Here is a 13,107-nt window from a genome sequence, read left to right on the forward strand (position 1 = left end):
TTCCTTCCTTCCTTCCTTCCTTCCTTCCTTCCTTCCTTCCTTCCTTCCCTTTCCAGTCATGTCTCACTGTGTAGCTCTGGCTAGCTTGGACTTGGAACTCACTATATATATAGACTAGACTAGGTTGGTCTTGAATTTAGAGATCTGCCTGCCTGGGTCCCCTCGTGGGATTAAGTGCTGGGATTAAGGGTATATACCACTGTTGCTTGCTTTTGTTTTTAAAACCACGTTTTCATTTTTTTTAAGATGTATTTATTTATTTAATGTACACCAGTGCTCTGCTTTCATGCACACCAGAAGAGGGCATCAGATCTTATTACAGATGGTTGTGAGCCACCATGCGGTTGCTGGGAATTGAACTCAGGACCTCTGGAAGAGCAGCCAGTGTTCTTAACTGCTGAGCCATCTCTCCAGCTCCTAAAACCAACTTTTTCAAAGGTAGGTTGCAGGGCCAGTCAGATGGCTCAGCAGATAAAGTGAAAAGCCTGAAAACCTGAGTTTGAACCTCAGAAGCCAAACCAAAGTGGAAAGAGGACAGAGCCACCAATTATATAAGGCTGACCGCTGGTTTTCACACCCCTGACAGAATCCTATACACATACAATAACAAAGTTTTTGAAGAAAGCTGCAAAGTATACAAAATTTTCTATAAACTGGGAGGTAAGAGTTATATTGCTGGAGTTTAAACAAACTTCTTTGTTTCCTCATGTGTTAGGGCTAATAGTATTTATAAGGTGTGGTGGTTTGAATGAGAATGGTCCCAATAGGCTGATATATTTGAATGCTTGGTCTGCAACTGGTGGACTGTTTAGGCAGAATTAGGAGATCTGGCCTGTACCTTGTTGAAGGAAGTATGTCACTGAGGATATGCTTTGGGGTTTCAAAAGTCCACATGTGCGCATGCGTTCTCTCTCTCTCTCTCTCTCTCTCTCTCTCTCTCTCTCTCTCTCTCTCTCTCTCTCTCTTTCTCTCTCTCTCTCTCTCTCTCTCTCTCTCTCTCTCTCTCTCTCTCCTCTATTATAGTTACAATGAGTAACAACTAATAATATCTTATGAACAATAATTCAAAGGTTGAACATGAATAAGATATAAAATAATTTTCTTAATGCTGAGGATCTAAATTTAGTACTTCTCACATGCTAGGTAAGTGTTCTTACCAGATTATATCTCTAGAAGCAGGCAATTCTCTTGTCCAGGCAAATAAAATATCTAGAGTCTTGGACCTTTTCTCAAGTTACTACCTGTCTTAGTTAGGGTTTTACTGCTGTGAACAGACACCACGTCCAAGGCAATTCTTATAAGGACAACACTTTCTGTTTGTTTGTTTGTTTGTTTGTTTGAGACAGGGTTTCTCTGTGTAGTCCTGGCTGTCCTGGAACTCACTCTGTAGACCAGGCAGGCCTCGAACTCAGAAATCCGCCTGCCTCTGCCTCCCAAGTGCTGGGGTTAAAGGCGTGCACCACCACCGCCCGGCTAAGGACAACACTTAATTGGGGCTGGCTTACAAGTTCAGAGATTCAGTCCATTATCTTCAAGGTGGGAACATGGCAGCATCCAGGCAGACTTGGTGCAGGAGGAGCTGAAAGTTCTACATCTTCATCTGAAGGCTGCTAGCAGAATACAGACTTCCAGGCAGCTAGGAGTAGGGTCTTAAAGACCATGTCCACAATGAGACACCTACTTCAACAAGGCTATACCTTCAAACAGTGCCACCCCTTGGGCTAAGCATATACAAACCATCACATTCCACTCCATGACCCCCATAGGCTTATGGGGGCCATACCTAAACTTTTAGTCCAGCTTCTAAAGTCTCCATAGTCTATAGCAGCCTCAATGTTAAAAGTCCAAAGTTTCTTCTGAGATTCATCCAATCACTTAACTGTAGTCCTCAAAGCAAGACAGGAAACCAGCTGGGCAAACTCCTAACTCTGCATCTCCATGTCTGATGTCAAAGTAGTCTTCAGATCTCCAACTCCTTTTTCATCTTTGTTGACTGCAACAAACTTCTTTCTCCTAGTCTGTTTCTACTCCCTGTTAGCAGCTGTCCTCGGCAGGTATCTCACATCTCTGGCATCTTAATTTAACATCTTGGGGTCTCCAAGTTAACTTCAACTTCATAGCTTCTTGTTCCAATGTCTGGAATTCACACATGATCTTCTGAGCTCCTCCAAAGGACCTGGGTCACTTCTCCAGCTTGGCCTTCTGTAACACTCTAAGCTCTGGTTGATCCATTTTACTGCTGCTGCTGTTCTTGGTGGTCATCCATGGGACTGGCATCTCCAATACTCCCTCTGCAGCTAGGCTTCAGCAATAGCCTCTCAGAAGCTTTTGTCATGGTCCCAAGCCTACTTTACATGACCCCTTCAATCCTGGACCATCAACTGCAACTGAGGCTGCCCTTTCACCAATGGCCTTCCATGGCTTCTCACAGTGCCAGGCCTCAGCTGTTCTTCATGACCCCTTCATGCCTTCAAAGCCAATACCACCTAGGTGACTCTTACACATGACCAAGTACAGCTGCAGCATGAGGCACAACCTTGGCTATCTCTGGAATACAGCTTCTTTGTGCTCTCAGAAAACACTTCCCAGAAGATTTCACCTCAGTGATGCTGGTCTCTTCTTAATCACCACTAACTTCTTAGCTCCAGCTAACCAGCAGCCATTGTCCCAGTAGTTCCTTCTACTTTTCACTCTAAAGTCAGAGCCACATGGCTGAAGCTGCTAAGTTCTACTCCCTACTGGGGCTGGAACACAGCCCCCCTTATTCTATTACCAGGTTTCTGTTTTCCAACTCCCTCATTGCCTAAGCTTGGTTTTCCTGGAACTTGCTCTGTATATTGACCTTGAACTCAGAGATCTGTTTGGCTCTGTCTTCTGTAATGCTGGAATTAAAGATATGTGCCATCATGCCTGATTTTAAGCTTTTCTTCACCTAGAACCTGCTTTGTTCCAGGCCAACCTTGCACTCAGAGATCTGTTTGGCTTTGTCTTCTGGAATTAAAGGTGTGTACCACCATGACTGGATCTAGGACTTGTTTTAGCCCAGGCTAACCTTGAACTCAGAGATCTCCTTGCCTTGGTCTTCTGCTGGGATTCATAGCCACTATGCCTCAAAATCTCCACACCAAGATCCAAGTCAGAAACTTACACCTTCCAGCCTCAAGATCAGGATCACAGGTGAGCCTTCCAATTCTGAATTGTAGTTCATTCCAGATATAGTCAAGTTGACAACCAGGAATAGCCATTAGAATCCACCCCTTGTCAACCTGACACAAATAATATCTCATGTCCATGTGAAACAATAACAAGGTCATGAATACTTATATGATATAACTATTCCTCATACAATTGCAAATGCATTTGTAAATTTACAATGGGGCAATGTCCCTTGGGAACATTCTTATAGTATCTCTCTGTCTCTGTTTCTCTCTCTCTCAATCTCAGCTCTATTATATTTACAATGAGTAACAAATAATACTATCTTATGAATAATAATACAAAGGTTGAACATGAATAAGATATAAAATAATTTTCTTAATGCTGGGAATCTTAATCCAGTACCTCAACATGCTAGGTAAGTGCTCTCACCAGATTAGATCTCTAGAAGCAGGCATTCTTTTGCCTAGCCAAATAAAATATCTAGAGTCTTGGACCTTTTCTCAAGTTACTACCATTCCAGTTTTTATTAAAATCAGAAGAAATACTATACATGGAAGAAGGTTTGAATTTCCATGCGGCTAATACTTTTTCCAGAATTGACTGATTCCATCAGAAAGTTGTATGCATATTTGGACTTGACTATCTTGATGTCTGAAATACTTTGATGGTATAGTTTGTCTCCCCAAAGAGACAACTGACATTACTAACTTCATAACATTTGTAGATAGGGTTCTGAAGTCTCCTTACTCCTAAAGAACTGTGTACAACTACCTATAACTTCCAATACATCCCATCTGTCCTAAGGATGGCACTGTAAACAGTGTCCCTCACAGAAAAATCCACATCTAATTCTTTATTAGATTTAGGTCTCAAACACCTTTGCTTCTTTTAAGAAGCAAGTATATACTGGGTAGACAACAGTAATTGGGACAGTCTACAGCCAGTGAAGTAACTTACAACAGAACAGTGGACAGACTTGGATTTATGCCATTCACTTAAGAAAACCAGTATAAACTACTATAGGGAACCAGCTCCAGAAGTACTGTAGATTCTCCGCTATGGTCTTTTTACCCTGCAGTCACAACATTCATGAAGATTTCACCAGAGGTCTCTTTATAATATGTCTTTTATTAAAAACAAAACTCACATATCTGACCCTATATAATACTGCTACAAGTTATGATCCTAAAGGTCATAGAGATTTGCCATATAATTCAAGAAACTCCCTAAAATTGCAAAAGAGAAGTCTTATGGTTTGGCTATGAAGTATCCCTCTCAAAGGGCCATGTGGATCCCTGCTGATGGACTTAATCACACAGAGTGACTCTGCTCCATGAGGGTTCTGCTTTCATCAGGGAGTTAGTCCCTTGTGTAGTCATTAGAAGGTGATATAAAAATAGGAATTGGGACTTGTTTGGGAGGAAGGAAGTTACTGTGAGTATGCCTTTGCAGAGTATATCTTGTCCCCAGCCTCTTCTGTGTCGTTACTCTCTGTTTCCTGGCTCTCATGAAGTGGGGAACTTTCCAACACCAGTGTCCTCCCAAGATTTATGTCTCGATATGGCTGGGAAACCACAGAACCACTCACCATCTCCCTGTGTATGGCTCATTGTATGTGTATAGAACTCAGTAGGTAGGTCAGGTGGTCTTAAACTTACAGAGATTTGCTACCCTCTGACTCCCAAGTACTGACATTACTCTGTTACAGCAACTAGCATAAGTACACACCTCGGATTTCTTCCAGAATTCTATATCTAGTGATTGCTTCAGAAAACAAACAACCAGGGTATCTTGGTAAAGAGTTAAGGGGAAGGGTTGGAGAGATGGCTCAGCAGTTAAGAGCACTGACTGCTCTTTCAGAGGTCCTGAGTTCAATTCTCAGCAATCACATGGTGGCTCACACCATCTGTAATGAGATCGAATGCATTCTTCTGGTGTGTCTGAAGACAGCTACAGTGCACTCATATACATAAAATAAGTAAATAAATCTTTTAAAAAATAGTTAAGGGGAAAGCTCAAATCAAAAGATTACTCTTTATCCTAACGTGAACTATAGTGAGTCGACGTGCTTTATAGGTCTAACACATAGGGTGGCTCTAGAACCTTAAATGATGCCAGTGTCTTACATCTGCTCAGCATGTCCTGTCTTAAACACTGTCATACGAGCAACTCTACTGCAGACAGTGCAGCTCCTAAAATTCCTATTCTGTAGAAGAGAAAATGAAACCTAATTTACCAAACTCATTGATTTAACTTGGATCACCACAGTGGAAGACTGGGCCCTGTATATAGAATTTGGGACTTTTCTGAACCATCTCCTAAAATTTTTTCATATTTAAAACTATTGTGACTATTCAAAATAACTGACATTCAATAGTTAAGTACAATTACACTAACCGGTAGACTGGATTTTGAACTCGAAGTAGCTTTTGTTCTGATGTAAGGGCGCGCTGGCTAAACAACCACCGGTGCCACAGATTCTTCTTCCATTTTTCACGATGACAACATCTGTTCCTAAACAAAACACAAGTACCACAATCACAGTTCATTTGCGCACTAGCCGTGTAAGTGTAACAGAGGGGGTGGGAGGGAGAGCAAGTACACAGGTGTGGTCATCGAGGTCACTATCAGGTGTCTTCCGCCATAGCCTCCCACCTTATTTTCTGACTGGTTAGACTGGCTGGCCATTGAGCTCCTTAGATTTTCTTGTTCTGGCCTATCAGTGGCTCAGTTACAGAAATGTGCTGTCGTGCCCAAATTTGTGTGGGTTCTAGGGAACCCAAGCATGGGTCATCACACCACAAGCACTTTATCCACTAAGCCAGTGCCCTGGGCCCATTCAGTAATTCAGTCAACAACTGTAACAACAAACCAGGAACATTATTAGTCTTTTCAAATTAAGGGAATATTGATAGATTATTTTAAATATTTTATTTTCCACTTTTTAAGAGACTGCTTGTACACAGTATTCATTTGTAACAAGTCTTTTTCAACTAAGCTGTTTCAGATAAACTAAATTATGCTGAGTATTTAAATTCTTTGTCAGGGGGTCAGTGAAATGGTTTATCTGGAAAAGGTACTTGCCAAGCCTAATGACCACCTGAGTTTGACCTCAGGAACTGACATGGTGAATTGACTCCCAGAAGTTGGTCCCTGGCTTGACATGTGAGCCATAGCACACGTGTGTCACCATAAATGCATACAACATAAATAAAATACATAAAAAACATTTATAAAGTAGGAGACTAACTCATTTAATTTTAACCAATAAACAGATTAGATAATCTAACAATTTTCATGTAATACAAGCCATAAAGACTTTAAAAACTTAGCATACTGGTACAATTTTCAATTCCAACCAAATGACTTAAGACAGTCTATTAAAAGACTTTGAGCATCTACTAAATAGAAGCCATTACCAACAGTCTTATACTTACTAAGGCTCACCCTGGTGGTCAAGTAAGAGTAGAGGAGTACCTCAATGACGGGAAGGAACAGCTTCATGTTGAAATGGCTGACACAGAAAAACTTAGTTTTAGGATCTTTACATGTTCACTAAGAGAACTATTAGTCATATGGCAAAAATGTAAGCAAGTTTGTTAGTTATGAGACAGGGTCTCTCTGTATTGCCTGTACTAGTCTCAAACTTTTGATTTTTCTTTCTCACTCTCCTGAATGGGATTACAGATATGTTCCACAATGCCCCACTATAAATAAGATCTTAACATCATTAAACACACTTTATTTTCATAGTAAAGTTTAGTTTCATCTCAAACAACTTCATAGACGACAGCAAGAAAAAACTGCTTTTGAAATATGAACCTACTAATACTTTGTTTCTGAATTTTGGCATAGGAAATCAAGTACATCAGAAATCATGAATAAAGCACAATTATTATATGTAAGAAAAATCTTTTAACACTAATATATGTGACTTCCAAGTCTATGGCCATTATTATCTCCTCCCTGGCAATAAAAGCATAAGCCAACAGATACAGATATTAGGACTAAGAGGTACTCCTTCGGAAGGGCCTACATAAAACTTGACGATGGTAATAAAAGGCTGAGTTCCTACTTAAAACAATCATTCTGAACTGGTTGTTTTAAGACCATATACTGTCAAGGTAAATGCATTTTTTATTTGTTTGCTAAATTAAAAATGTTAAGGGCTGGCACCTGCCACAAAGCCCCAGAAGACCTGAGTTTGATCCCTGGAACACACATGGTAGTAAATAGTCCTCTGATCCATGTGTGCACGGGTGCTCGCAGACACAGAGACACAGACACAGACACACACAGACACACACACAGACACACAATTTCTGAGCTGGAGAGATGACTCGGCAGTTTCAGGCATTTGCCACCAAGTATAACAACCTTCCACATGTTGGAAGGAGAGAACCACTTCTTGCAAGTTAACGCTGACTATGGTGGACCATACCAGTAGGATATGCTGAAGCAGCAGAGGCAGGAGAATCACAAGTACAAGCAATCCTCTGGTTCCACATCTGTTTCTAAACACACACATATATGCAATTAATAAATTGCAATTTTAAAATGAAAACAAAACCATGAAATTATTGCAATAAATGTTATAAATGATTTGCATCTGACTACCCCATATAACTCTAGTAGTTTTAAATAAAGCGTCTCTTCCTTGATGTCAAAGACGGTATAATGCTTGGCTTCTAATAGGTGCTTAGTAAATATCTTCAATAGGAATAAATAAACAAGCTATGCTAAGCACTTTGTAGAAAACATAGCATGTGCTTTCCTTTTAAGGACAGACTTCACTCTTGAAATCCAACAATTCTAAGGATTCAATCTTAGGCTTCAGTATTTGATGTGGGTTAAGTCATTTAGTACACTTGACATTGTGTGGTCACACTGATTAGATCAGGAGCAATTACATGACGTAACAAACAATAATCAGGGAAAGTATCAGGACTTCTACAGAGAATAACTGAAGACATTGTTCTTGTTGGACAGTATGAGAAAAAATAGCTGGGCATGGTGGCACATGCCTTTAATTCCAGTGCTTGGGAGACAGAGGCAGGTAGATCTCTATGAGTTTGAAGCCAGACTGGTCCACAGTGAGAGTTTCAGGACAGCCAGGGCTATTACACAGAAAAACCCTGTCTCAAAACACCACCTCAGACTCCCTTCCCCCAAAAAAGAAAAGAAAAAGTAGAGAATTGCTGCAAATGACCATGGCAACTAGCCTTCTGGGGTAGGAAACAGAAGGCAGGAGATTTAACAACAATTACACTAAAACCCAAACAAACATAAAGCACATCTCTGGCAGCACTGTGTCTTTTCCTGAAGCCAGGGCTGCCTTTGTACTCTTGTGTCACAAGAATAAAATTCCTCCATCATGTAAACAATTCTGAGTTGTAATTTGTAGTACTTGAAATTGAAAAGGTTTTCAGTGAAACACATTTCCAGGAGTTATGCAAATAAATGATACTTTCTTTTTCTGAACCGGTCTTCCACACATACCCTGTCTCTATAATCATTTACTGCTTTTCATCTCATCCTATGGCACAAAGTTAATGGAAATATGAAAAGATTTTCAAAACAACTAGGCTATTTGGTGAGTTGGAACTTCAGAAACAATTCTAAGTACATCATTCACTCTTACTTTGATGTATTTTCTTACTGAGACAGTTAGTTAATGCAGAAAGGTGAATATTCCAGAGATCATTCGAGGGTGTTTGTGAATTAGTAGAAAATAACTTCAAGCTTACTTCTCTTTAATTAGTACAATGATATTTTGTATTTGGATCTAAGTAGCTCAGATAGTTTTATTAATAACTGGTACTACTTTGAAAAATCAAATCATATTTGAGTACAGATAGACCATTATATAAACACAGCCATAGAATGTGTGTTAATAAACATTAGAAATGCCCAAATGAATAGTGTCTTAGTTAGGTTTCTATTGCTATGATAAACCACTATGACTAAGCAACTCAGGGAAGAAAGGGTTTCTTTCACTTACAATTCCATATCACAATCTATATAAAAGGAAGATAGGCTGGGCGGTGGTGGCGCACGCCTTTAACCCCAGCACTTGGGAGGCAGAGGCAGGCAGATTTCTGAGTTCGAGGCCAGCCTGGTCTACAGAGTGAGTTCCAGGACAGCCAGGGCTACACAGAGAAACCCTGTCTCAAAAAAAAAAAAAAAAAGGAAGATAGGCAGATAGGCAGATCCTTAAGGCAGGAACCTGGAGGCAGAAATTGAAGCAGAGGCCATGGAGGAACTCTGCTTACTGGCCTGCTCCTCCTGGTTTGCTTAACCTGCTTTCTTATGCAACTTGGGACAACTTGACATGGGCTGGGACCATCTACAACAATCATTAGCCAAAAAAAAAAAAAAAAAAAAAACACAAAGCAAAAAGCAAAAAGCAAAAAAAAAACCAAACAAACAAACCCCAAACAAAACTCTACAAACTTGCCTACCAGCAATCTGGATGGAGGCATTTTCTCACTTGAGGGTCTTCTTCTTGCCAGATAACTGTAGCTTGTATCAAGTTGCCAAAAATAAATAAATAACAGTAACAAAACACAGCTAGGATGAGTACATCCCTTTCAAAATAACTACCTTTAAAGTTATTTTTTCCTAAAAGACCAATTTACAATTATACGAGTCAAAAAACATTTTTAAAACTCCAAAATGGTTTTAAGTAATGCAACATCATTGTTTAGATATGAAATGTATATTTTCTTTTTCTAGAAAAAAGGAAAGAAAGTGAAAAAAGCAAGTTGGGCATGGTGGTACACACCTGTAGTCATGTGGAAAGCTGAGGTGGCAGCAAAGTAGCTTGAGCCCAGGAAATGGCGACAACCTGAACAATATAGAGACTAACTCCCTTCAAAAACAAAACAACAACTAAGAAACCAACAAAACAACACTAGTATGAAACAAACAAAACCACCCAGATATATTCTTTAGGTTACATAATCTTCCCAAAGTTAAACAGAAGCAGTATGTTTCCCATATTTTCAACTTAAGATCAGTCCGTATTTGAATCATTCTTCTAACTCAACACTTTTCACTTCCTTTTTATTGTGATTCTCACATCAAGCTTTTCTGTGTTTTAAGATAATTTCAATTTATTGTAAAACAGGTTAAGAAAAAAGTTCCATGGAATGGCAGAAATTGAGAGACAGTATCACGACCTTCAGTCAGCACCTGAGGGTGCTGGATAGCACAGGAGGAAGAGAAAATGCAATGATACAATGGATCACTTAGTTCTTCCTAAAAGGCAAAGGCCAGGAATTAGGAACATTCTACCGAATAGAGAGCACAGTGAGGGCTCAAAAGGCTACTACAGTCCTGTACTCTTATCCCAGCCCTTAACATAGTATCTTGTCACCTGAAAGTCATATTCATTGAGTGAGTAAATTAAATAGAAATGTTCCTGAGAGAATTACAAGATCTGAACATCCACTGTCTACTGTGATGGATAAGAGCTTAAAGGTATTTAGTACTGAAATTCTGTACTTCTCTAGAGACTTTAAATTTGTGTTGGCACTGTACACCATAGTAAACAACTGCATATAGTATTCAATAGAGAATATACAGACAATGTTTCCAGACTTGTAGATTATCTGGGCAGGAGAGAGTTTTGTTGTAAATATTAAGAATGCTTGTGTTACTTAAATACACGTCTTTTCGACAATGAAGTATTTGGGGAAATCAAAAAATGCATTAGTTTATTGTAATAATACACAAAAAGACAAGTACTCTAACTGAAATAATTATTCTGGGAAATCTGCCTGGACTATATTCTAGAAGCTTGGAACTATACTGGGGGGGGGCGACTAAAAGCTGAAGAAACAGTATGTGGGAAAAGATCCTACAGAGGGGGAGAACGTTGGATGAGAAATTATTATTAAATCAATTATTAAGCCATTGGGAACTGGAAAAAACATGGATGATAAACAGCACTGTTCTGTTTTGCAATTGCTTGACCTGATGGCGAGTCAGATAAAATTACAGCGCTCCCAACAGTGACTAAGGAGTCCAGCAATGGAGATCTTAGTGGAAGTGGCATGTTACGACCTGAGGTACTACTCCAGGCTTCTGCAGCCGGCCTTGTTTGGGCTTCAGGAAGTGAGGGGAAAAAATTACTCCCCCCGAACAAGCTTCAGCCTATATTTAATAGTGCTGAAGACAGAATTCAGCAAATACTGGGTGACACCCGACACCGGAGCACTGACGGCGGGCGCCCCCGCTTTCCTCACCTGGGAACACCTGACTTCTCACTGGGAGATGGAGTCTACAGCCCTCGGACTCTGGCACAGCCCAAGCCCAATGGCCGAGGCCAGCGAGGCCACAGGGGACTGCGTGGTCACGTGGTCCCCGCCCCACTTCCCTCGGCCCTCGGCGGGCCGTTGGGTCCAGTCGGGAGGCCCTTACCCATGTGCTGTGTGTCCAACTGGACGGCCGGCATCTCCTTGAGAGGAATGTGGCCAGTGCCGCCGTCCCTGCAGCAGCGCAGGCAGCACCACGCCGACGCGGCCATGGCGCAGCTACACAGCCCCGCCGCTCCGCCCGCGCCCGAGTGCTTCTGGGTCGCGGGAGCTTCGCAGCCCGCACAGCGACGCCCGGGCCGGGAGGCGAAGCGGAGGCTGAGGCGAGGCCCCCCGGCGAAGAAGCGAAGACCGCCCGAGGGGGCGGGGCGTTGTAGGAAGTGGGCGGGGCTAGCTGGATTAAAAGAGGGTGTGGCGGGTGGGCAGGGCGGTGTAGAGCGCTGAGCAGTGCCCCCGGCTTGACTGACTGGAAGAGGGCGGGGCCAGTGGCATGACGGATGGAAGGAGCGGTCTGTGTTTCTAAACTGGGCGTGGCCAGAGGCCTGACTGACTTGGGGTGGGCGTGGTGGCGTGCGCAGGCGTACTGCGGCGTCATCCTCAGCCCTGAGGCTGGCAGGTGACTGGCGTAGCTGAGAGTCGCCGGTGTTCCCTGAAGCTGTGATTCTGTTGTTGGTTTGGTTTTGCGACGGGGCCTTCTGTGCTACCTAGGGTCTGAAACTCCAGCCCTGACCGCCTCAGCCTCCGTAGTAGCTCCGCTACTCGGCGCGCTACTGGTAGCTGCCCGGGGGCGGCTCCGCAGTGATTTTTAGGGCGGGTTGATATTAGCAGATCTCCTTTGGGGAAGGAGCTAATAAAACGCCCGAGAGTTGTCCCTCGGAACGCCCCGGCTCTCCGCACCCTGCCACGCTGACTCCGACGCCCTGGCCTGTGGATGTGCGACGAGGCTCTTAGCATTTTGCATGCACCGGCGTTTATCGCTGGGCTGATTGCTGCGTGGACCCAAGACTTGCAAGCGGTCACCCTTATGAGAGGACCATGAAAAGCGGAGACAGGGCCGGAAGACGACTTTTTAAAAAGTTATTACTGTATATGCGTGCTCATGATGTGCGTTCAAGTTGCTCTCGAGCCATAGCGAGGTCCAAGGACAACTCTCAGAAAGAGGTTTTCTTCCCCCACCTTGGGGTTCTGGGGATCGAACTCAGGTCTTCAGACTTGCTTTATGGTCAGACCATCTTGCTCAGTTCTCTGGTGCACCAATGGTTCCTAAAAGTGTGACAGGACTCCTCGGAGACAGGGTGAAGAGAAACTCAGTTCTTACTAGGGTCTGCTGTTTCCTGTTACCATATAGAAGGAAGGCCCCAGTCATGGTCACTTGGTACCTGCCTGTCGTTTAGATTATCCTTCAGACACCATCTGGTTTCCCAATAGAATCTGTCTCAAACCTCTCTTCCAAGATAAAGTTTCCACCTGAAAGTTTTCTGGGTCTCCATCAAATCCTGGGAAACTGAACATAAATTCCCAATTCTTAAGTAATTGTTTCCCATTCAAAACTTTTTAGTCACCTGAGTATAAATAAATATACTTTATGGAGATTTTTAGCCATAGAATGAGGGAAAATTTCAGTCTTTGG

At 42.2% G+C, this 13,107-nt stretch overlaps 1 protein-coding gene across 3 annotated transcripts in view; it reads right to left on the reverse strand.

The window, feature by feature from the left end:
* Positions 1-11,771, reverse strand: part of Spryd7 (SPRY domain containing 7) — a 23,050-nt gene extending 11,279 nt beyond the window's left edge. The window contains exons 1-2 of one of the 3 annotated variants that reach the window (XM_028758769.1): positions 11,584-11,755; positions 5,557-5,673 (exon numbers count right to left, since the gene is read on the reverse strand). In XM_028758769.1, the coding sequence (XP_028614602.1) occupies positions 5,557-5,673; positions 11,584-11,689 (223 nt within the window). In that variant the 5' untranslated portion in view covers positions 11,690-11,755. Of the gene's footprint in view, positions 1-5,556; positions 5,674-6,596; positions 6,671-11,583 lie in introns of those variants that run through there. The other 2 variants (XM_028758767.1, XM_028758768.1) reach the window with 2 other exon arrangements.
* Between the last annotated feature and the right edge of the window lie 1,336 nt (positions 11,772-13,107).

This window comes from Grammomys surdaster, unplaced genomic scaffold (assembly GCF_004785775.1).
Source record: "Grammomys surdaster isolate TR1022 unplaced genomic scaffold, NIH_TR_1.0 126219, whole genome shotgun sequence".
NCBI classification, from domain to species: domain Eukaryota; kingdom Metazoa; phylum Chordata; class Mammalia; order Rodentia; family Muridae; genus Grammomys; species Grammomys surdaster.